This window comes from Grampus griseus (genome assembly GCF_964374135.1).
Source record: "Grampus griseus genome assembly, chromosome: 17".
Lineage (NCBI taxonomy): Eukaryota > Metazoa > Chordata > Mammalia > Artiodactyla > Delphinidae > Grampus > Grampus griseus.
Window position 1 is genome coordinate 67,637,072 of NC_139011.1, and position 25,994 is coordinate 67,663,065.

Sequence of the window (25,994 nt, forward strand, 5' to 3'; positions counted from 1 at the left end):
ATTATTCCCCATAATTGTGGGAATGTAAGAAATGAAGCAGCTTTCGTGAGGGAAAGAACAAGCAACGAGAGAGTAGCCATAAAGTCTAGATAAATAAGACCTTAATAAAGATAAGAGTTTTGTTTACAGATGAGAACCCTCTTCTTTCTTCCTGAGTGGTTTATTCAGTGCAAAACGGCAACACAAATGCCTGAGGCAGTGCATCACACATGCATGTGCAGGGACTGATGTAAATGCTGTGTGAATGCACCATGTTCACTTTAACTCTGATGGAACCATCGTTACTACAGGGGAACAACACACTGAACGAATTCAACGTCGTTGAATGTATCGTGTTTCGCTGTGTATACCAATAAACCATTTGTTGTACATGTGTTTGAGAGACATTATGGGCTCTGAATAATCAGAAGAGGAGACTGAGGCTTGGCCGCTGCTCAAGTAATCTTCGAGTCACTTACCCAGTTTGAACTACATTCATTCATTCATTCATTCGTTCAATTCATTTAGTAAATATTTATTAAGTAAATACTGAATGTATAAATATTTATTAAGTAAATATGTGTTGAACACTTACAGTGTACAATAAGAATAGTAAGACTAAATTTTCCCTAACAGCTTAATTTTTGGGAATTAAATATGTGGAAGCAATTTATAAATTATAAAGTCTTATATAACTAGCAGAAACTTTCAGAACATCATTTTAAATGTTAACAAGTGGATAAACCTTTATGTACTAACATGAAGGGGAGTCATGTATAATTTATGCTTATGAATATAGAAAAAGCTATGTTTTTGGTCTGAAGAATGTTTAATTATACTAAAGTTGATATACAGTTTCGGGATATTTAGTCAACATTTCAAAACAAGTCATTTTGAAGAAATCTGGCAGCATGCTTTGAACAGTTGTTCTATTTTTAATAGCATACTATGGGATTGAAAACATGCTTAATGTAATTACTAAATGTTATTTATTTTATTCTGTCAAAATTTTAATTTTTCTGTTTATCATATATGCCGCCTTTAATTTTCTGGATGACTTTGCCTCTAGATAATAATTTGGAGAACAGTGTAAAGATAAGTAAATCAAATTGAAGTTTATATTAAAAGCAGATTTCCTACCCAAATGTATTACTGCTTGTTTCTTTATATGTCACTTTTTCTTATTTTCATGTTTTATCGTGTTTTCTTTATGATACAAATTCTTTCAGTGCTCAGTGAAATAATTTCTTTCTTGATACTATATATACACACATTCCCTCCCCCTCCCTCCTTTTTTAAGCTTTTAGAAATGCAATGACATTTCAGAGTAGAACATATGGCTTTGGATTAAGCTAGAATTAAATTGCACTAACTAATTATATATCCTTGGGAAGAGGTTTTTAACAAATCTGAGTTTGTAAAATCAGTAATACCACCTACACATCAAGTTGACACAAGAATTAAAGGAGATACTACATAGCACATAACAACAAAAATGTAATAAATGTCAGTCCTCTTCCATTCTCTCCTTTTTTAGAGATACATATGTTTCTATATAAGCCTTAAAATGTCAATTATTCATAGTAGGCTTTAAGGAGAAACTGAATGCTGTAATTCTAAATATATCCCCCAAATAGACTTTGTAGTTTTATTTATGTTAGGCTATGTGTCAATTTTCCCAATTTATTATTAAATTATATATATATATATATATATTAGAATATATGCTAATTCTCTCAGTGAAAAAGATTTATTATGCCACATTTTTGAAATTCTGTGCTTAGAACTCCTAGTCTATCTTCATATACCCTCCTTATTACGCCTACCCAAATAGTTGCTTAAGCTACAGTGTCTATTTTCAGGCTAGGATTTCTTGCCAGATCCTAACAACAAATATTTCACTACCTCCTCAGAAATTATGCCAGTAAACTTTCAGCCTAGCGGAGACAATGGAAATATAGCATCTTCTGGAAGGAATAGTTCATTCATTGGTTTTTTAAAATTTAGTTTGAGAAAAGTAAGCACAAGTCTGAAGTAGCAAGAAAAAGAAGAATGAAATAATAAGGTAGGTTGAGATCAAAGATCATGTGGCTGCAGGTATCCCAGTTAGTAGATATGAGGTGACCTCTTACAGCCTGGGGTAATATGTAAGAGCATTGCATAAGACAGTCATACCACCCATGAGCCCACCCAAGGGCGTGGTCACTCTTTTTGCCCCAAATTAGGGTTATAAAACCCTTCTCTCTTCTGCAATGTCAAGGCATATTAAAGGCAACAAGTTGAATGTAAAAGACACAGAATAATTAAGAAAAACAGAAAAATGAGTTGTAGCTTCACAAGTGAAAAGATAAATCATTCCTGGTTAGTAAGTAAAAGGCAAAAAGTATTTGGCAGAGAACCTTGGAGGAGAGCATTCTCCTTTATTCCCATGTAGTTAATGTATCTCTGAGAGTTAAAATCTGAGAATTGAACAATTATAGATGCACCTGAGTGTCAGCCCTTTCTCTGCAATTTACTAGCCTGGGGACCACAGGGAAGAAATAGGACCTTAAATGCATCTCCTGACTCCTAGTTTTTTTCCCACTCCATCACAGCATCTAAAAAGAGGAAATTAGACTCCCACTGAGAATATTAAGTGAATATTAAGTGTGTGTTCACAATAAAAAAAATGAGTCCATTAGTAAATTGAAGTGAGAACCTAGCAAGTGCTAGGAAGAAATTCCGTGCAGGAGTAAGAACAACCTCATCAATAATAACATCAGTAATGGTAAATAGAAATCTAACAGTAAGTGAGAGACAAAAGTCATTGTGGGACAGAAGATACATTAATATTGTCATTAATTTTTAAAAAATAGATAGCAGCCATTTCATATGATATATGCTTAGCCTAAAAGTAAAGACTTAGAATTAACTAATATTTACCAAGCATATACTATGTATCTGGCACTATGTTTATATTAATATAAGTATTAATATAATATTAATATTTTCCCACTCTATGAAAACAAAATGCAATAATCTAAAAATGTTTCATTCTAGTCTGTATTTCTGATGCCACAACCCAATACCATTAAAATCTTGGGAATTCCACGTATAACGTAGCCTGACACTTTGACATCATTGTCTATTAACTCACTTTGGTCCTTCTGTTATCTACAGTCCGCTGCTCCTCTACCCACCTCTTCTACTTCACTTGATAGGGTGTTAGTCCTTATCTTGGGACTGGTAAATAATCAGCTGTGGTACCCTCACACCCCTGCCTCAAGCACTGTGCACATACAAATCTTGGGAGACTGCCTGGAAAGAAATGACCTGATGTTTGGTTAAGGAGAACAAAGGTTTTTCTGCAAGGTGAAAAGCCTGGCCAAATCCTAGGTGGACAGCAGACTCCCACAGCCCCACTTACTGCTCTAAGCACTTTGGTTCTCAAGAGTCACAGCATAAACTGCGTCACCCCCTGGAAAGGGAAATGAAGGGAGGTGTTAGTGAAAGATGAGGCAACGGAGGTAAACATTGCGGATCCAAAGAAGAGCTCTTGGTTCTACTCCCGCCTCTGCTACTAACTGGGTGACATGGCAAGCCCACCATCTCTTAGAGCATCAATTTCTTCTTCACTAAATTGAAAGAGTTGAGGTTGAGAGGATTAGATTAGTTTAGCACTTCCTAAAATCCCAGAATACTTGTCCTTCCAGCAGTTAATAGGCACTCTGCAAATTATAGGCATTGTAGAAAATAGGCATTAATGGGCATTCTGTGAAAAAGACTTAAGTAAATATGAAAAAAATACCTGGGATAAACACAGGTCAAGCAGATCTTGTCGCTGTTGGGCTACCCAGTGACTTTACTATGTAAATATTTGGGAAGAGACTCTATAGTGTTTTTTCAAGTCAACAATGAACAATATTTTCCCCCATTTGAAGCCAGGATGCTGATTACACTTGATCTGTTCACTTAAAATTACAGAGCTGCCTTGTTCCTCTTGCAAAGGGATGTCAATGGTATGTCTTACAGTTGAGAGCCTCTCAAATACAATGATATGTAGAATTTCTCAAAACTTATTTTACCACAAATTTTTTTTTTTTTTTTGCGGTACGCGGGCCTCTCACTGTTGTGGCCTCTCCTGTTGCGGAGCACAGGCTCCGGACGCGCAGGCTCAGTGGCCATGGCTCACGGGCCCAGCCGCTCCGCGGCATGTGGGATCTTCCCGGACTGGGGCACGAACCTATGCCCCCTGCATCGGCAGGCGGACTCTCAACCACTGCGCCACCAGGGAAGCCCCACAAATTTGTTTTTAATAGCTTCTCATGAGACAGGACTTTAAGAAGCAGATATTGTCCAATTTTATAACCTATTATGAAGATAGCATACTCCCGTTCCTCAAACAAAGAGAAAACTAGGCTGATAAAATCAAGAAAAATAGTGGAGGAGAAGCACTTGTGGAATGCAGGTATAGAGATCTCAAAAAACGTGCTCCTCTATAAATGCAATGAGAATACAACATGAGCAAGAATCACTGAAATCAACTTTTTCCGAACTTGGGAAATTTATCGAAGGCTTGCAACAATCCATAGAACGTTTATTAAAGAAAAGCAGTTGAATCTCAATAGAAACAATAACTATGTAGGGTTTTATTTTACCCAGTATTAATATCCTTCTCTCCTGCTCTGTGCGAGCCTTGAAAATCAGCATTCTCACAATGATGGTAGCTGTGAAACAAACAGCCTATGATCCACTAGAGGGGGCAGAACAGGTTTAGAGTTTCCCCGAATATCTAGAGTTGTCACTATTTGACCTATATGGAAGCTGCCTGGAAATGCCTCCCTTGAATGTTTTCTGTTTGTTTGTTTGTTTGACCTGAATTAGAGCTCACTCAGTGAGATACCCTGTCCATATAACATTTGTCAAAAACAATCAGGGACTGTAGTTTTATACAGAAGCTTCCTGAGGCAAACAAAAGGCTTACCAAAAATTTTTTTAAAAAAATACAGTAAGTGATACGTCCATAGGAGGCTTTCAAAAGCTCTGACATAGGCGTGTAGATTTAGAAATGCCATACAGACGTGCAGTGCTTTGCACCTGCTCAGGAAAGACCCGATACGGATCTACCTCTCACCTCTGATTGACTTAGAAGGTCTGTTTAAGCAGAGTTGTAAACTTCTGGAGTGCTCATGGCATGCCTCAATACTTCGTCCAGCCATTAGCTAACAACTAAGCTACTGAGCAAAGACTTCAGTATCTGTGTACAACAAATTATATAGACTTTACAGAATTAGTTTAGGAAAGTTAGTAAACAAAAAGTAGCAATAACAATAAGAAAAAACAGCAGCAACAACAAACCCTGGAGGGTGAGGATGGTCCAATCTCCAGAGTGGCCACATTATATTATATTCAATGTACAGTTTGCAACAACAACAACAAAATGACATGATGTATAAATCATGATATCACAATAAACGTGAAAGTATGGCCCATAAATGGGGGGGGAAAGGCAGTCAAAAGAAATTCTCCCTGAGGAAGCCCAGACGATGGAATCTCTAGACAAAGACTTTTAATCAACTACTAGAAATATAGTCAAAGAACTAAAGGAAATCATGTAAAATAAAGTATAGGAATAAGCTCTCACCAAATGAAGACTACGACAAAGAGATACAAATTATAAAAGGAAAAAAAATAGAAATTCTGGAATTAAAATGAAAAATTCCCTAGAGGGGCTCATCAACAGATTTGAGCTGGCATAAGAAAAAGTCAAAGAGATTAAGATAGGTCAATCCAAATCCAGCCTGAGGAACACACACACACACACACACACACACACACACACACACACAGAGACAGAAAAGAAAAATGAACAGTTCCTCAGAGGCCCTGTGGGACACCAGCAAGCATACCAAATACAATGTTACTGAATATTACTCAGCCATAAAAAGAAACGAAATTGAGCTATTTGTAATGAGGTGGATAGACCTAGAGTCTGTCATACAGAGTGAAGTAAGTCAGAAAGAGAAAGACAAATACCATATGCTAACACATATATATGGAATTTAAGAAAAAAAAATGTCACGAAGAACCTAGGGGTAAGACGGGAATAAAGACACAGACCTACTAGAGAATGGACTTGAGGATATGGGGAGGGGGAAGGGTGAGCTGTGACAAAGCGAGAGAGAGTCATGGACATATACACACTACCAAACGTAAGGTAGATAGCTAGTGGGAAGCAGCCGCATAGCACAGGGAGATCAGCTCGGTGCTTTGTGACCGCCTGGAGGGGTGGGACAGGGAGGATGGGAGGGAGGGAGACGCAAGAGGGAAGAGATATGGGAACATATGTACATGTATAACTGATTCACTTTGTTATAAAGCAGAAACTAACGCACCATTGTAAAGCAATTAATACTCCAATAAAGATGTTAAAAAAACAAAAACAAAAAAAAACCACACTCCTGACGTGAGTTTTTAAAATTTGTGATGTAGACTTTTATACTAAAATCAGAGTAGACAAAAAGTCTATTTAAGGGTTCTGTTTATCTTAAACAGTTTATCTTAAACAGTTTGTTTATAATAAAACTGTTTAAAGCTTCCCATTGAATTATTCAAGACGTCTTTTCCTAAATGGTGCTTTTATAAAACTTACTTGTACTAAGTTTTATTTTAAAATGAAACAATGAGAAATATGCATAACTACAAAGACCCTAACATTATCTGGAAACTTTCCACCATGATAATTTTGTCTCAGGAGAAATCTGAAAATTCCATAAAATTACCTACATATAATTTATAGAAAGCTGAGTCAACAAACAGGTGTTACCATTGGAATGATGAATCTTGTCCTTTTCCTCACTCATAAATTTCTAATATATGAGCCTCTACACTATAAATCAGATGCTGGGTTCACATAGACTTATGTCATTTATTTTCTTTCACTGAGAAAATAAAGAGGTAGATGATCTATACATATCTTGCCAGCTGTTCCACAAAACTCATACATTGAATACAAGTATCGGAACCTCAGTGGCTCCATCTTACACTTGTTCTAGTATTTGAATGTTAGATGCCGCTCTTGAAGAGTATTTGCATCTCTGTACTATGAGTCTGGCTGCACTGCCAGCCAGCATTCCATTTCCTGATGGCTCCTATTACCACCTAATTATTTTTAAACCCTGATTTTATTTCAAACAGTTTACCATTGTCAAGGGTCACCTCCAAGTATGACATTACTGAAATCAAATATTTTTGGTTCTAGGTCTATGGTTAGGAGAGTTGAAGAATGACCTTCTTCAGAGTGACTGATAGACCATATGGCAAAATCTATGGCTAAACTATAAATCCAATATTAAAATTTTAATAAAACTATAATTTTCAGGACAATTATTCAGTCACAATTATTATTCATTTTATCTGTTTCATATTTATAACTGTCCTGATAAACAAGTTAGAAAGTACCCAAGAAACCTATACATTCATTCATCTGTTAAATTTTCAGATATTTATTGAGGTCTTATTACGTAGCTAAATAAGATGAAGAAAACAGATTCCTTCCCTCAAAGGATTTGCACCCTAATAGAAGAGAAGATGATTACAACTTATCGACAAAATCTTGTGAAAGTCTATGGCAGAAAGGCAATATGATTACAGGACAAGGGTTGAAGAAAGTTCTGGGGGTTTTCAATCTCCTTTAAATTAGTAAGCTGTTTTCCAGACTTAACACTGATGGAGACATATGGATTTCAGGGAAAGTAAGTAAGTCTGAATTTGGACTTGGATTAAATATACTTCTGATTGATTATTTTCTTGATTTTAGTTTTTAGTTCATTAAAAGTTATAGCACGTTCATAGAATTAATACACTGTGCATCCTGGATGTTGAATCTGAGAGAGTACAGCTAGCCCAATTATATATATTGTCTTTATACAAGACACACATGCGTGCACGCACGCACACACATATACACACACATTCGCTTGAAGGATTTATTTAATGCAAAATTTATGAAGACCTCAAAAGAATTTGATGAAAATTATTAAATCCAAACTCTAGAATGAGAGCTTATGTATGTTTAATTGTGTGGGGAGTAGGAGGTATAAATGTGCTTGCGTTTGTTTTCATAAACGTTCCGGGCCACTCGTAATTCTTTCAGATTTAGGGGATGCTCTTCTTTGTACCCTATGCTGCTCCTTTCCTAGACTATTTTACTTAGGACCACTTGCATTAAAGATCTTCCAAACTACTCTATAATACATGCTTGAAGTACAGTCTACTTTCTGAGTCTTCATCAGTTGTTTTCTATAGAAGGTGTTTCCCTCCATTAGAATCTGTACAATGTCACTAATTTATTCACTGCATTTCGAATGTGTCAGCTGAGTGACACTGGGGCTGTCTCCTCCTCTCACCAGAGCACCTGCCTCTTAGGTCCCTCTCCTGGCTGTGCTCCCTCTGGCCACATAAGCCTGCAGTTATGGAAGTGGGATAAGGATCTTTATAAATGCCTTTTAACCTGGAAAAGTAATTTCCTGGATCTCCCTGGGTACAGAGTCATGATGCTACCTGTGTAATATATCAGGTGTCTCTGATGACTACAGCTCAGGGGAATAGTTAATTAATTGCTTGACTCCAATTATCATGAGTGCTACATCACTACTTACAATTTTTATTTGTCTCTGCAGGCTACCACCGGTAAAGAAAAAAAAGTAAGATTCTGATATCTTATTATTTTAAAAATTGATGTTTTTCCTCTATGATCCAGACACTAACTTCTCACCTTCATGCTGAACCCATCTGTCTGACAATGTCAGTAACCCCTGGAGAGCATGAACTGAGTCATGCCAAATTACAGTAATTCATTCTTGTTATGATTATAATCCAGTGACTTAAATCAGGAGCTGTATATTCTCTTTGTCTTAGCTACTATTATAAAATTAATCTGTTTTGTGAATTTAGAACAGTTCTACATACATAAATGTATCCATATAACCAATAATGATACTTTCAAAAATAATAACGAGCCAATCCTAACATAACTTTGAAACTTTTTAATAATCACAAGTTATCACTGTATATATGATATGATATATGATATAAATATAGATTTATATGATATAAATCTACAGCATTAGTAGACGATTCACATTCCAAATGGATATTTTATGTTGGTCTTCAGAAATAATAATTCCTTCTTTTAACGTACTACACTGCTTTTCAGAAAGTTAAGTCTATGGGCCTCTGCACCACAATTAAGAGATCAGTGAATCAAGATTTTTAGACCAAAAGCATAGCTTATCTTTACATGTTCTCCCTAAATAAGTCTGAATTTTTTGCAGACATCGTTTGATACTGGGAAAGGCATATACCATCATCATGGATGTCCTTTGGTTAAAAGCAATTTGTCAATAAACAGCAGTGTCTACTCACGTTTCTCTTGTTCTGCTTCCACTCCTTCACTTTCTGTGTCACTTGGCAGGATCCACGGTTGATGAACCACCTGCAATTGCTTTAAAGAGTCATCCTGCCAAAGAAAAAGTTTATTTGGATTAACCTCTAGAATGATACTGTGAATACCAATATGGGTGAACACTTCACTTTCTATGAATTACATGTCAAAAAACCATAACAAGAATTTCCTCACAACAGAGAAGAATTTTAAGCTTAAATTCATTTTCATTTCATGGACATGTCACAAACTCTGAACTCATTTTTTTTACATTCTCCTTTAAATAAGATTTAATGTCTTAATAAGAAGAAATATCTAGACTATGTTCCTTCCTGAATTAATATTTTTATGGAATTCTTAGCACCCATTCTTGGAAATATAATAATGAAATATTCAATATAAAATTGCACAAAATGTGCCTGTTTGCCATCAAGGTTCCAATTCCCTTAAATGAGATTAAAGATTAGTAGGATTTAGAGAACATTCTCAACTTTACCCTTCAGTATTACTTCATTGCCTCCTTCCTCATATTACTTCCTATTTTTATTAATATATTTCTCAAATACTTCCTTGTTGTTCCATGCCTCTGTCATTGCCCTAAAGCAGACTCTCATCATCTCCGATCCTGACTGTAGTTATAATCATCGACAAAGTTTTCTAGGATTAAGATTCATACCCTTCCTAATTCTCTCCACCAGTTCCTTGCCAAGTAGAGCTTTTTAAAATGTCACATGATGTATTCATTACCTTGTTCATAAACCCTTGAGTAGTCTTCTCATAATTTCCAGCATAAAATCTCAACTCAAGGCCCTCCATGAGCTATACTGGTCTAGCCTCTGTTCTACCACCACTTCCATCTCCATCCCACCTCGACTGACACTTCCACTCCAGCTTAATTAACTGGTAGCACCTTAATTTTGTCACTCTCTCTAATCTACCTAGATGTTTTCATATGTTATACTTCCTGCCTAGAATGCAGTATATTTATCTGTCTCAGACATTAACACTCTTCCCAAGGCTCAGGTATCATCTCTGTTGCCTTCCCTGACGCTCCAAGACAGATTTACTCCTTTGTGTGCCTATTGTATCAATATAACAAATACTATATAGTATTTGTCCTTTCATATCTTCTGGCCTCAAAAATAATGTGGAAAGTCCTTTATGCCATGGATAACTTTTTTTACCTATTTATTTCCAGTATCCATTATAATGTCTGGGGAAAAACAGGTACTCACTAACAGGTACACAGTAAACATTTGTGTATGAGGAAGTAGGAAAGAGAAAAACAGGAGAGGATGAAGGGTAGAAAGGAAGGAGGAAGGAAGGATGGGTCCCTTTGACAATAAAATATAAATAACAATTTTAAATTTATTGAGTCATCATTCAATAAAATCTTTTCAAACATAACTTTGAAAATTAAAAACATAAAATCAATATTACCTGTCCATTTACTCTTTTGACCTCTCAATTCATTCATCATCTTCCCCCTCTTTGAAAGAAAGATCTTTTCCTCCAACTTGAGATATTTTGCTTTATTTTGTTCAGAAAAATACTAACAAGATAAAAATAAAGGCTCACGACCCCGATCTCTAAGAAACATGATACACCAAACATTAAATGTCCACTTTGTTTAAAATAAGTGCTGTATAAGAGAAACAACATATCAGCTATCCCTTGACTGTGATGATTACCTCTGGATATGTTTAGTCCCAATCTAGAGTTTCAAAAAAGTACAGTTTTCCAGGAGTTACAAAGGGGATTAAGGAGTTGAATAGGTGAAGCACAGGGGATCTTTTAGGGAAGTGATCTATTCTGTGTGATGTACTAATGGTAAATACAAGACATTAAGCACTTGTCAAAACCTGTAGAACTTCAGGCCACAGAGTAAACCTTAATGTATGCAAATGAAAAAATCAATTAGGAAGGTGGGATGTCCCAGGATGGAAGGCAAGATACTAAAAAAAAGAATCTAAATGAATTACAAATGTAAAAGAACCTCACTGAAGTGGGTTGGGGAATAAGGTGCTGACCTAAGTAACTCTGAAAATGCATGGAGCCTGTAAGATCAGAAGCAAAAGCAAATGTACATAAGCACTGCATTATAGTGGATAAAGTTACGGGCTTATAGGTTAAAAATTCTGAATATATGTGTGTGTGTGTGTGTGTGTGTGTGTGTGTATATATATATATATTCTGGAATTGAACAAAGTAAATGGATGGCAGATGTTGGAAGCCAAGTTTTTCACTCTTGGAGAGGAGTTTACAGATAAGCAAGGATAGAATGTTCCATGTATAATGTATTGATATTAGAGTTGGAGACATCAGTGTGAACTCATGTTTAGCTTACTATACATACAGATGGCTATACATATAAATATGTGTGTGTGTGTGTATATATATATATATATATAAAAATGGTTACTAATCATACATATATCTTGCTGCTATGGCAGCTTAGAGGATTTAGACACAATGACACCCCAATAGCAATGAAAACAACAACCACCCGCTCCACGTCCCCTGCACCGGCAGGTGGACTCTCAACCACTGCGCCACCAGGGATGCCCTCTAATACCCTTTTCAATGAAAGAATCAAGACTCTTGGACAAAGGACTGACTCTTAGACCAAGGCAAGAAATATACAAGATACAAGATAAGCCTGGAGCATCTTGTGCCAGAAAGTAAAAAAAGTGCTAACACACATACACATACATACACACACACACACACACACACACAAAATGCCGGGGTATATCAAAGGGCTAAAGGAGCCAACTGAAAAATCTCTCTGTGGCCAAAGCTAGAACAATTTAAGCAACGAAATAAAGTAGCATTGGGTTACTACCCAACATACAAAACAAATGTCTATCAATCCATTCTGATGAAAACAAATGACTGACTAAATCAACAAGTGGGTGAGAACAGACAAATATGCCATGCAGAAGGATTTCAAATAATTTATGTAAATACTTAAGGAAGGAAGCAGAAAATAACTTCCCACATCTTTAGGGTGGGCTGTGTATAGCGACTTTCTTCCAAAGAGTACAATATGGAAAGAGAAAGCAAAAAGAGTAAATTTACAGTGGGGAAAACTGACAAATACTACCTGAAACCAGGTGATTAAGGTTAACATCAATAGCAATAATTCCTATTGATAGTATGTAGCCTTGATAGGATGGGATAAAAATGGAATTTTATCTCTATGGTATTCCTCCTCAAAACACATTATTCAAGTCCAACCATGAGAAAAATATCATACAAACCTCAATTGAGGGACAATCAACAAAATATGTGACCAGTACTCTTCAAACACAAGGAAATACATATAGCCATCAAACGCACGGAAAGTCCGAGGAATGGTCACAACCCAGAATGGCCTAAGGAGATGTAAGTATGAGACGAAATGTGACATTGTAAAGCAACTAAACTTCAATAAAAAATTAATTTTAAAAAAAGAAATGTAATGTGACATTTTAGGTGGCATCTTGGGACAACAAACTCGAATGAAGCATGGATTTAGTAACTAATAATGTATTAATATTCATTAATTGTGACAAATGTACCATACTAATGTAAAGCAATAATAATAGTTGAAACTGCAGGGGAGGTATATAGGAACGCTCTGTATTACCTTCACAATAATTCTGTAAATCTAAAACTGTTCTAACATAAAAAAGTTTATTTAAAAAATTGAAATAATAAAAAAAAATTTAATGAGATTCATTAAAAACTCTTTTAGCATCAGCAGCTCTTGAAAATAGTCTGTTAATCGAATTAAAATTTAAATTCCTACCAAATGACAGATGGTCTTTGCAATGAAAAGTCCTTGCCCCAGGGGTCAGGAATCACAGCTTTTTATCCCGGTTAATCTAGGGCATGTCAGTTCCCCTCTTGGGATAGAATGAAGCGTGTGAAGGTGCTGGGTTAGATCATCTCTAGGACTTTACAATTAGTAAATTTCTATACCTAGATTCCTTTAGACTCTCAGTAGAATGTGAGAGGAACTAAATGAACTATTGTAGGAAAAGTCAGCAAACGTTAAAGATATTCCATCTTGGAATATACAATTTAGGTATAAATCAGTGTTTATTTTTAGGATTTAACTTTTTTTTTTTAAATTTATCAAGTATTGGATTTGGTCTTATAGGGCTATACTACAGAAGCAGCAGAAACGTGAAAAATCTTAGCTTTAAAATTCCATAACAGTATAAAGAACAGCAGAAGTAAAATTAAAAAAATTTTCATGTAACAGAGAGGGATAATCACATTCCTGCAGTTTTTCAAAAATAGAACATGGAGTCTCTGGTGTTTAAAGAGGAAATATGAAAAATGATCTTTTTGGTTTTATAAGGTAAAATCGAATGGCAAAAATTCTTTGTTTAAAACAGAAAAAAGTTTAAAGTGATCACGAAAAAATGTTTTTAATTGAAAAAGTATTTTGATTATTTAGCTTTTTGGCCCAAATCCTAAAATCTGTTTTCGTAAGAAAAGATATGACTAAGAAGTCAATGGTGTTACTTTTTCCCATAATAGTTCAGAATATTAAGTAATACTACTGATTGGTTTCTGGTCTTAATGGCTTTACTACTGAACAGGCAAGTTATTCTTTGTTTATTGCAACCATTCTTTGTTCATTGCAAATCATATAAAATACAAATGAAACATGAGCTCAGCAAAATATCTAGTTTGGGAAAAACTTTAAAATGTTGAGATGTTGGAATCAGAATCATAGAGACAGTACAAATATTGCTATTAATAGATCATTTGAATGTTTTACTTTGGTTTTCCCTTGAATACAGTTAGTAATATAATGCACCTGTTTGCTTCATCAATACCAGCAGGCAGTACTATGTATGTCCAAAGTTCAGCCCATCAGACTTCTTATAATTATTTTTGATGGGGTCAAGGAGCTAAAATCGTGAACATTTTTAAAAACAAGAGTTGACATGTTCCTCTTTGCCAACTTATTCAAAAAATTTTCTACAGGAATATTAAACTCTGTACGAGCACAGTGCAAACTGTTTCATATTCCCAAGAGCAAGTTCTTTGGATTGCTTTCAGAAGAAATGACATTCATCCTTTTTCTAAAACACTTTCCCCATAAGTATGTAAATGTCCAGGGACCAGGAGTGGTGGGAAATAGTGACATGTATCATATGGAAAACAGTCTCTCGCCCTGTATCAACATATCATTTTATCTGCTAACAGAGTAAGTGCTTTATAAACTTTAGCGGTATTGTTATTCCACGTGGGTAGTTTATTTTTGGATTCTCTAAATGCAATCAATCAGTGATTTATGTCATGTGTGGCCATAGGTTATTCAGGTTATTTAGAGAAAAAAAAATGCTCCTTTGCTCAGACTTTCACCATTGGATAATTTAACTCTGAGGCAACTAAATATTTCTTTCCCTTTGGTTAAGAATGAAAATAACACACCAAACATCAGTTTCCATCTTTCAAAAAGGATTAATCATTTTCATTTCCCTTCTATAACCATGAGATCTATATACAGTAAGTATCCCTGAAGCATGTTGCAAATAAAGCAAAATAAAATTACACCCCACTTTACATACATTTAATAGACTGCAATACCGACAAAGAATTAAGCCTATACTTCTGTTAAAATAAAGTTCTCCATATATAATTTACATTCTTAAATTAATAAAGTTTGGAAATAACTTTGTTAATGAAATGGCTAGTATTATCAGGCTGAACTCTGTAACTTTTTAGTGAATTATACTTCTATAGTTTATTTCTTTTGCATAACATCAAAGGGCAATTAAAACATAAGAACAGGGAAGTAATACATTTGAGAAAATATAAGTTGGAACGAATAGGATCTGGGAAAAGAAAGGGAGCAATAACCAAGTTATCAGTACAAAAATATGGTAGATTGTGGAAAATATTACAAAATAAACACAAGTTGCTAAAAAATTTTACCTGACATATTTGCTACACTACACTACAACTACTTTACACATTGGGATTGACCTCTGGTAAAAGAAATTTTCACATATTGAGATATAAGAAAGTCATTCTGGCTTATACATGAGTTAACTTGAATTTTATGCTAACTAAAATAGCCTGTTTGCTATTAAACATACGTTGTACATCTGCTTTAATTCTTAGAGAAAAGGATGCATTGACCAAAAGCAAAGAATGTCCATGTTAAAAATAAAGATTAAATGCGTCTCTTCTTGGGACGCCAATGCTGGTCCTCCTTTGATGATAAGACTCCCCGCCCAGGTGTCAAGGCCAAGCTGACTTGCTGTGTACTTGCTGGACTGTTCTTTTGTTTGAAACCTTGAAGAATATAACCCTGACTTGTTTAAGGTTCTTTGTTCTGACAAGATATAAAACTGTGCTGAAAACTCTGCTCCCCACAAGCAGAGTCTTCTGGGCTAGTCCTCAGTTTGGCTCAAAGAAAACTCTTTTCTAGTCTTTCTTATTGATTGTTTATTGATTATTTTCATGACACCTTCATCTTCTTTCTTTTTATTTTTTTAAATTTTAAAAAAATTTTTTTCATCTTCTTTCTTAATTCATTCTATTTTGTGGTTTTTCTATACAAGGAAATTGTAGGATGAAGTTGTAAAAGACTTTGAAACTAGCAAAAGATTATTGGGTGTAGTCAATGAAAAATAAGTCATTTTTCTAGCAAGCCCTTTTGTTTATCTGATTTTTTTTTTTTTTTTGTGGTACACGGGCCTCTCACTGTTGTGGCCTTTCCCGTTGCGGAGCACAGGCTCTGGACGTGCAGGCTCAACAGCCATGGCTCACGGGCCATGGCTCACGGGCCCAGCCGCTCCGCGGCATGTGGGATACTCCCGGACCGGGGCACGAACCCGTGTCCCCCGAATCGGCAGGCGGACTCTCAACCACTGCGCCACCAGGGAAGCCTTGTTTATCTGATTTTATAAAGGCTCCGAGTCTTTCACTGACTTTGAGCTATTTTACAACTTTGTAACTTATAGAAATGTATAGTAGTGCAAATAATTCTTGTCCATATAAATGCAAATTGCATCTATTTTAATGTAATTGGTTATTAGCTTATGGATGTTGATCAGTTTGGCCATTTTTTACATCTGTTTATAACTTCATTTCAGCATTCTTTATTTGACTACACGTGAGGGTTAGAATTCTCCTTTGAACTGGCTATAACATCTTACTGGTTTCCTCATTCATTAATGACTTAAACAAACCTTGACATGTGTTCATTTTACATCTGTATGAAAGCCATCATGATAAGTTTTTTAAAAATTGCTATCCTTTAACAACATGTATGAATTCTTAATGAATATCGGTGACCAAATGGGGTTTCCCTGCAAAAACTCTTGTTTTCTAGTTTCCTAAGTGGAATAAAACTATAATGCTGAATAATAGTTATTTCCACTTTTAACAAGTAAATCCCTGTGCATGATAAAAAGCAAATTATCTCTTATTTTTATAGGAGAATAATGTCATGCACTCTCTTTCAAAAGTATAGTTGGAACTTCATTACACTAACAATCACAAAATATACCACAGGAGGAAAAGACAGGCCAAAACTGGCGTGAAGAACGATTCTAAGATATTTTGTTACATAGAATTGATCCCCTTTCCAGTTCAGATGGTACAGCTGGCAAAATCAGCCTCAACAGATTTGGAAAGGCCTGCCTGCTCAATGTGCTTCTTTTCCTGTCTGACACCCTCAGAGATTGTGAAGCTGCCGCTTGACACCTTGAGTTAGTTCACACTCCTCTGTGTGTTGCCTTGGCCTTCAGCTAACTTCCTGAAGTTGTGAGGAATGGCTCTAAACTGCTCTTGAAAAAGTTTTAAAACTCATTAACTTCAGTCTTTAGCTCTTTATAGTTCCTCAATCATTTAAACTGACAATACTTACTTGTTGAATACATATGCAAATTAATACATTTCTCTATTAATTACTGGATTTTTAACCAGTGTACTATGCTATTTCTCCAGTTATTCCTTTGGGAAATGTGATAGTTTAAATGGATTAGCTTCTCTATAAAATGTATAGTAAGCTTTGTAAGTACTTGATTTTGATAAGTTGTTTTTAATTATATATATATTTTTGAGTGAATATTAATATTATAATTCTAACAGCTAAAATTTTTGCGATGTGAAGTTTTTATTCCTACCTTGAGTTAGCAAGTGCCTTACATGTAAAGAACACATAATTTAAAAAAAAATTGTTAGAACCATTTTGAGGATTAACCGAAATAAACTATTATAAAATATCTCATTTTTATTTGGTCAAAAATACAAATCCTATCTGAAAAAAATAATACATTAAATATATAGAAAATATAAATAGAAATTTCATTTTAGCTTTACTTTTTGAGGAGACCATATCATCTCCTTAGTTTTGACTTAGGTCTAAACAGAATTGCCTAACATCATGTGGTTATGATTCTGTCTAATTATAAGACTAAATTTAAAAAAAAAAAACAGGGACTTTGATGTGCAAAGAGCTGTTCAAACTTTAGCAAGAAATGTTAAATATAATAAAAATGTAAACTCTATGGTTTATGTGAGTTTTAGTGTGTACTAAATAAAAGCAAATGTTTGCTAGTTCACTTTTAACTTCTAACTTCAATGCTTCTAACATTTATAAATACTGTTCCCCATTGTTTGCTGATTCTATTAACAAGAAGAAGGAAGGCAAAAGTGAAATAAGAGTATAAATGAGAAAAAATAAAACTATCCTTTTATGGCTCACATTCTTAACATATTTGGACTGCCAGTGGAAAGAGTTAGAACACATATTTCCTGAAGACCAAATGTATTAATGTCTGCAAAAAGAAACCAACTATTGATAAATTAATAGTTCATTAATTAAGATCATGCTTAGTTTTTCTGTAAAGGATAATTGTTTACTGCTTTTAAAAAGAGCTAAAATCTAAATATCAATCAATATTAGAAAAAAAAATACTATGTGATACTGAACCCCTAGAAAGGAAAGGCTTACCTTGGGCAGCTCAAACATAGTCATAAATTCAAACTGAAAGTCAGTAATGAATCTCAGAAGCTGGAGAGATTACATACCCCAATCAACCCAAAATATTATTTTTGAGAATAAATGAATAAATAAAACTCATAAATTTATTAATAAGAATTTCCCTTTTACCCATGTTATATTTATAAAATTGGGGATTTTCCATGAAGTATGCAGTTACTTTCTAGAAATAGCATTGGAAAGAACACTTCAGGGTAGAGCTTCTCAGACCTTAGGGTGTTTATGAATAACACAGGGATTTTGTTAGAAATGCAAGTTTTGATTCTTTGGATCTGGTGTGAATGCTGAGGTTTGGCATTTCTTACAAGCCCCCATTTCTTACCTAGTCAGAGGACCACATTGAGGAGAGATGCCCTGCCAGCACTTCTAGTGAAAAGGCACAAATGCCCAACCTTGTCACATTAAGTATTTACAATTGCTTACAACGTGCATGTTTAGATTGCACATGTATAATGATGGAGAAAATAAGGATCTTTTCCTTGGATAAGAACCCAAATTAGAATGACTCATTTTTAGAGTTCTATCACGTATGCAGCCCATACCCTGTACCAGCACCTCTTCTTCCAAAGTACTAGACCCATACAGGACACACGACAAAAGGCATTAGGTACCCTTTTTGTGGAGGTGACCTACCACCTCTAGTCCCTAATAGGGAATGCTAGCCAAGGGCTTGGGCAACTACAGAATCCTAAAGGGAGGTTCTATTGGTGTACATATCGAAAATAGTATCTTTCTCTCCTTGGGCAGCTTTAACTTCTTGACTGTATTTTTCTCAATTTCGGCATCAAATCCATTACACTGAAATTTAAAATTGGTGCACCAACCCTCCAATTTTTTGCCCCATATATTTTGATTTTCTAACTCGAACTGAGACCATCTACGTAGTTATTTCCTTTCTTTCCTTTTGTTACCCTTTCTCCATTGTGCTTTTGGTAAAACTTCAACCATCTCCAAACAAGCCTGCAAACCAGAGATTTGAGACTCTGGTGCTCAAAGGGTGCTATGCACTCTGATTTTCCTCTCCAAGTGATATTTGGAAGCAAGAGTGAGTTTAAGTATGGGTACACTGTTTTGAATAAATGTACGGACTACCTCCTACACTCAGTAGGCCACTCAAAATGGTCTTTTAATGGATTCATGCATGAAAGAATAAGATACTTAGAGAAACAGATTCTGTCTTGCTGAGAAGCAATAGTCAAACCAAATATTTGCTACTTCTATGATATCATCGCCAAACTGTTTTCCGGTTTCCTTCACCCGAAACAGATTCAGATGGCTAATTCAGTGACCATTATGGTTTGGCTTCAGACCAAGTTTTATGGAGTCTGTCCACTGGCTTATCTGAGAGTTCCCAAATGCAGTTTGCAGACAGCCCAAAGACACATCCTGAGACACAGAGCAACCCTGGATATCTCCAAAATAAAACCAGGAGTCTAAATGGTTTTGCAACAAAAATCTGCCAGACATTTTTATTGTCAAGATAGCACTTTGCTTAATGGCTTGTATGAATAACATCCTTGATGAGCATTTATCACATGAATGAATCCCAATTTGGTACAGATTATTCTCTCCATAAGAGCAATGATCATATCTTATTTTTTTGTGCATGGCCAATATAAAACATGTGTTTCTCATTTATTAGGATAGCAACAAATGTTTATGAGTGAAAATATATGATAGCCTTAGGTTTATACAGTTTTACCTTCATTTTCAAGATAAACTAATATTTATAGGATCTCCCAACCAAGGAGGAACAAAACACCATTTTGATAACATATTATTTACCGTCTTGTTTTTGAGGGCATGACTGGAACCCCTACAGGCAGATGGAGAAAGCCCAAGTGAGTGTCTCACCCTATATGATAGACTGATTTCAGACCATGTTACAAGACTACCTTAAAACTCACTTCTTCCATGTAGTTTTTCAATGACTGTCCTCCACTGGAGGCTTCTCCCTAGAGGCAAAGAGGAAGAGAGGTTGAAAAAGTCAAGAGAAGGAAAGAGAAAATAGGAAAGAAGATGAGTCATGAAGAGCAGTGAAACGTGGGAGCAACACCAAATCTTTACTGTCCTCCACCATCTCAGTTCGTACTTAGGGGATTATCAGCTTGGCAAATTCTTACTCTGGAGGAGATAATAATTGTTTCAAGGCAACAATGTATCTTTTAGGCGGATTTTAGGTCACATAAACAAACAACCACCTAGTGGAGCTAGGTGGACAGAATGCTAAACGTGCAGTGTAAGATTTTCTGTTATTAACTTTATAAATACGCACCTAAAACTAGACTAAGAAAACAGTCACAATTCCGTCTTTGATAAATCTGTGTGAAGACCTGGCACAGGGACTAAAAAGTACTAATGGAAAAGAGTACAGCTCATTAGCCTGCCCTTTTCCAAATGTTTATATCCAGTCTTCCTCACCTTACTTGTGTGTTATTAGTAAATTCTCCGTTATTTGTGCCTTTTACCAGCCTTTCATTGAACACTAGTAATCACTGAGATTTTAAATCACTGAAATTTAAAACATCAAATTAAACAGATATTGCAAACTCATCTAAACATTGGTGGTCAAAATTGTCAAACAGCTTGTCAGTTTGGAAAGGTTATATATATATAAAAGCAAAGTGATTCCGTTAGAAAAAGATATATTTTTATAATTCATGGCCAGAAATGTTTGGAAATAAATTCTGAGATATGAAATGGTAAATTCTAGGACACCATATGTGTTTAAAAGATAACTAAATAAGTGTGAATAAAGCTTACATTTGTTTCTATAACTTTTCAAAGACCCTCCTTTTTAACTTCTCAAGGCTCTCATAGACATGATCTTATTTGATTGGTTTTTCACTACAATTTGAGGGTAAGGCATCCTCAGGTCAATTCGATCCATAAAGAAATTGAAGGCAGAGCTGCTGATTGAAATGCTTAAAGCCCAGGAACCAAAAAAGGCATTGCTGGGACTGGATTCAACCCTGACACTCTTCTACCTTGCTGCAATGAAAATTCTAAAACAAAAAATTAAATTTACTTTAGTTTTTTTTAAAAAAATTGTGATGTATACTCCAAAGCACTTTCAGAGGGTTAAAAAAAAAAAAAAAAAGCATGCTTTTTCTTCAAAACAAAAATTAAGCTAGGAATAAAGTTCTGGGATTCCTTAGAAATCACAGATGTGGTCATATTTTTTCACAAATCATGGTTTCCACTAGCAAAAAGATTAATATGCTATAGTTTAAATGTTTCCAAATACTTCCAATCTTGTGGGATTTTTTCAACGGATAAGATAGTGAAAGAGATAGGATAGTTATATTTACTTAAACTGAAACATAAACTATTAGAAAATATCAAATCCATATAAATCCTCCAAACTATGAGGAATTTAACTCAAAGCATGCAGACAGGGCTGGAAACTTACTTCAAATAAACTGCTTTTTATAGTTGAACTAACGACGCTATCAGCCCTCATTTGGACAACTGGTCCACAAAGAATGCTGTGGGTTCTTCCAATTTGGCTCTTCTGTGTGACAGAACTAGTCCATTTGTGCCAATAATCCCCTTCGCCTGGGCTGCTAGGGGCAAGAGAATGAGTGGCAAGCTGCTTGGAGTAACAGAGCTGCTTTCTGGAAGGGCCAGCATCTGAGGGCCAATGGTGAGATGCTGCAGACCAGTTCCTGGGTGCTCGCTGAAGACACCTATCTGTTTCCTTCACTCTGGAGTGCAGTGGTTTTCCCAAATTGTCTGCATACTTGTAGTCTTATGCCAAGACCTGGTGACGACTGAGGGTTTTCTTGATGACCAGATATAACTAAAGCACTGTGTGTACTACAGGGCTTCTCGACAGGCTTTCTTTTTCCCACAGTGCCAGGTCCTTTTCAATATCTACACCATAGAAAAGGAGCAACCTACACAACGCTATTTGTTTCAAAGGCCACACAGCTTGGAGTCTGGCTGTGACCACCTTTCATAAATCACTGACATGGGTGGCACTGATGAATGAGGAACACAAAGTAAACGACTCCAGGAGGAAAATACAGAGGAAATGGACCTTTTGCAGAGAGAATTACAAATGTGGCACAGAGCCAAGGGAACAAAGAAAAGAACAAGCCATCAGGATCTCTGAGCCTTGGGGTCAGAAGAGATGGCCCCAGCCAAGAGGCTTGATTCAACATGGCTGCCCCAGGTTCCCCATTTCTAACATGGCACTGCTGAAATGCTGATTTTCCCTCCTTCCCCCACTGGTGGTGCTAATGAAATAAAGCCCTTCCAAAGCACAAAGCTATCAACTTCAGTCATCCTTCTCTTAGCTTTAAAGAACTGGCATTTTAAATATCAAGTCATTCTAACAATATAATATTTTGTTAATCATCTGGAAATGAATCAAAAATACCCAAATGCAATTTCCCTTGAAAAACAAAGAGAAGAAAGGGGATAGAAGGGTGGCAGACAGGGGCGTGTGAAGGAGGGAAAGGGCAGAATACATGGAAACTATGCCTTAAAAAAAAAAAAAAAAAGAAGAAAAGGAATTTCCTGAAATGTGGTTTCACTTATCATGAATCTTAATATAACCAACAGTTGAGATAAAAATGTTTTGAATGTGAATTACAAAATATAAACTCAGAGAAAGAAAGAAAGAAAAAGAGGCTGATATGATTACTGCTTAACATATGACGTGGGATCACAACTGTCAGAGACGAAGGCTATCGTCACTCCCCTAGTTCTTTTCCAGTTAAGGAAACATTCTCAGTGAGATGGCATGTTCTAGAGACTGAGCTAGGACTAGACCCACACTTTCCTGAATCCATCATTATTTTCCACCATACCAGGCTGCTCTTGTTTCAACCAGTGTTTCCTGTTCATCTCTTACTAATCTTTAGACAAAATGCGTACAGACTTGCACTTGCATATAGGGTACATTTATTCACTAACATTTTATGTCTAAGACCTCTGGTATTCATTTCCTTCAAAGAAAGTTCCATGAGAACCCTACTTCCACCAGAATCTTCTTTCTTCCCACTTTTTTTTCAAATGAAACTAAACAATAATGCTGATACAGACAACACTCTCTTAAGAAGTAACTGTGGTACTTAGAACCCACAGAAGAATGGAAGCTCCATATGAATGGCCAGAGCATTTCTGAACCTAAGGGACCCATAACACTTTACCCCGTTATTTATTCCGCAAGTATTTATTAAGCACCTATTGTGTGCCACATAATTAACTAGGCTTGGGAACAAAGAGGTGAATAAGAACTGATCCCTACCATAAAAAGTTTACCTTGAGAAAACAGATCTACAAGTTATTAGAATACAGAGCAAAAGTTAATTGACACAGGTAAGCCCAAGGTGCCACAGGAAAAAATAGGAGGAAAAGGCACCTACTCTTTCATTTATTTAACAGGCATGTTTTGAGAAATTCTATGTGCTGGGAACTGTTATAAGCATTGGATACAGATGATGAAGGAGTCAAAGTAGAAGGATTAAAACTTGCAGAAATTATTTTTAAGCTTAGTCCTAAAGACAGTCAATTAGCCAGATGAAGGAGCTGAATAAGGAGGAGAACTCATACCAGGTAGAAGGAAAATTCTGTGCAAGGGTCCAGACCCAACAGAGCAAATACATGAAACCACAAGTATTACTATGAAAACCACCAATATACTATGCACTGAAATGTGTATTGCATTTTGAGATATAGAGATATTAACATCGTGTCATTTCCTAATTTTATACTATAATTTCCTGTAATACAGCTGCTAAGTAATGGTTACACATTTTTTGGGTTTTTTGCCATGCCATGAGGCTTGCGGGATCTTAGTTCCCTGACCAAGGATAGAACCCAGGCCCCCTTAAGTAGAAGCGTAGAGTCCTAACCACTGGACCACCAGGGAATTCCTTGTTGTATTTTCTTTTTTTCTATTATTATTAATTTATTTATTTATATACATCTTTATTGGAGTATAATTGCTTCACAATGCTATGTTAGTTTCTGTTGTACAACAAAGTGAATCGGCCGTATACATACACATATCCGCATATCCCAAAGAGAAAAACAAACACTGTTGTGTTTTCTAAGTGCATTATTACACGGGGTTACTGAATTTGTGACAGATGACAGATAGATTGAAGTTCAGCTTTCCAAACTCCAGCAAACTTTATAGGTGGCAACTACTACTGATGTCCAAGAGAATAAGCAGTGATCTATTTCCAATTAGTAAAAAACTGGGTGCTATAGTTTAGAAAATCAAAATTGTTTTGGAAAATTCAGAGGTCTTCTAGATCATTGATGTAGTCAATAAATTAATAGTTACACTTGAGTTTTCACACTTACATATATAAACAGATACTGTTTCTAATTGGCCTCAAAGTCTTTTCACACTGTTGAAAATCTCTTTTCTGAAATTTTGCTCACAATCTCATGAACAATTAGAGCACCAGTGCAGACCTTCTTTCTCTGAAAATGACACCTTTATCCAGTAGACTGCTTTAGCATTGCTAAGGGCTAAAAGACAGCAGCATTTTAAGAGAAGATGTTATGATCTTACTCTACCTTTAAGTTCCACAGCTGCTGTGGGTTACATCTGTACCAGGAATCAGCAACCTAAGGTGTGGTCAGAAGCCAAATTTGCCCTCTCAGAAGGGACAAATAACACTCAATCTCTATGCACATAACCAACTTTTAAATTAAAATGAGAACAATCTACATTTTTCTTCCAATGTTTTCATGTTAAGCTAAATAGTTCCTTTAGTGATAATGCCCTTGGCTTAGAGACTTACCTTAAAACAATTTAAAAAGGCAGGAGCAATTATGGAACTAATGACTATTACTAATAATGTCAAATTTTAAGGCATTTTAGCGTTCCTTGTTATTTTCTGAAAAGTGGCTATTCAGTTGCCAAAAAAGAAAAAAAAGCGCATTTTATTCTTTTCTTTTCTTCCCACGTAAAAAATATGGGAGTGCAATGCCAGTGATGACAGGCTCCCTATTTAGGAGAGTGGTAATTTTTATGAATGGATATTGAATAGGAGAAGGGACAAGATGAGAGGGTAGAGCTGTAGGATGGATGGGTAGTGTTAATCATTTTTAATTGCAATGACATAAAATAGACTGAGATATATATTATTGGTCAATTGACTTTTAAAAAATCCATATGACCTTGAACTATTCACTGTACCAATAACAGCAAATTGTCAGCCATAAGATCTTGGAAAGTCACAACGTGTCTTCTGAAGGTGGGTTTCCTCATATATAAGGTTGTTTCAGAACCACAGGGTTGCTTCACATTGGATAGTGAATGTGAAAGAGTGCTGAAAGCTTCAGAGTTATACAACTGTAAAGTGCAGGATTATTATTCTGTAAATGTGTATATCTTCACTGATCCACTCACCTGTTAGTTTTCCTGTCTTCTCCCCTGGCCCCATCACTTAAATCTTCACATGGTCCTTTGTATGCATATCTTTACCAAAACACATATCACACCCCATTACAACCACTGGCTACTTTCTCTGTCTTTCTCATTTAACTCTAAGTTGTTGAAGGGCAAAAATTGTTTTTATTCATTTTTGCTTCCCAAGTCCTGCT

The 25,994-nt window shown here is 35.7% G+C and overlaps 1 protein-coding gene across 2 annotated transcripts in view; it reads right to left on the reverse strand.

Moving 5' to 3' along the window:
• Positions 1-25,994, reverse strand: part of LOC309835441 (uncharacterized protein C8orf34) — a gene marked incomplete at both ends in the record, with an annotated part of 331,465 nt that overhangs the window by 7,198 nt on the left and 298,273 nt on the right. For both annotated transcript variants that reach the window (XM_082674892.1, XM_082674891.1), the window contains 2 exons: positions 9,385-9,478; positions 20,330-20,377. In XM_082674892.1, the coding sequence (XP_082531018.1) occupies positions 9,385-9,478; positions 20,330-20,377 (142 nt within the window). The remainder of the gene's footprint in view (positions 1-9,384; positions 9,479-20,329; positions 20,378-25,994) is intronic.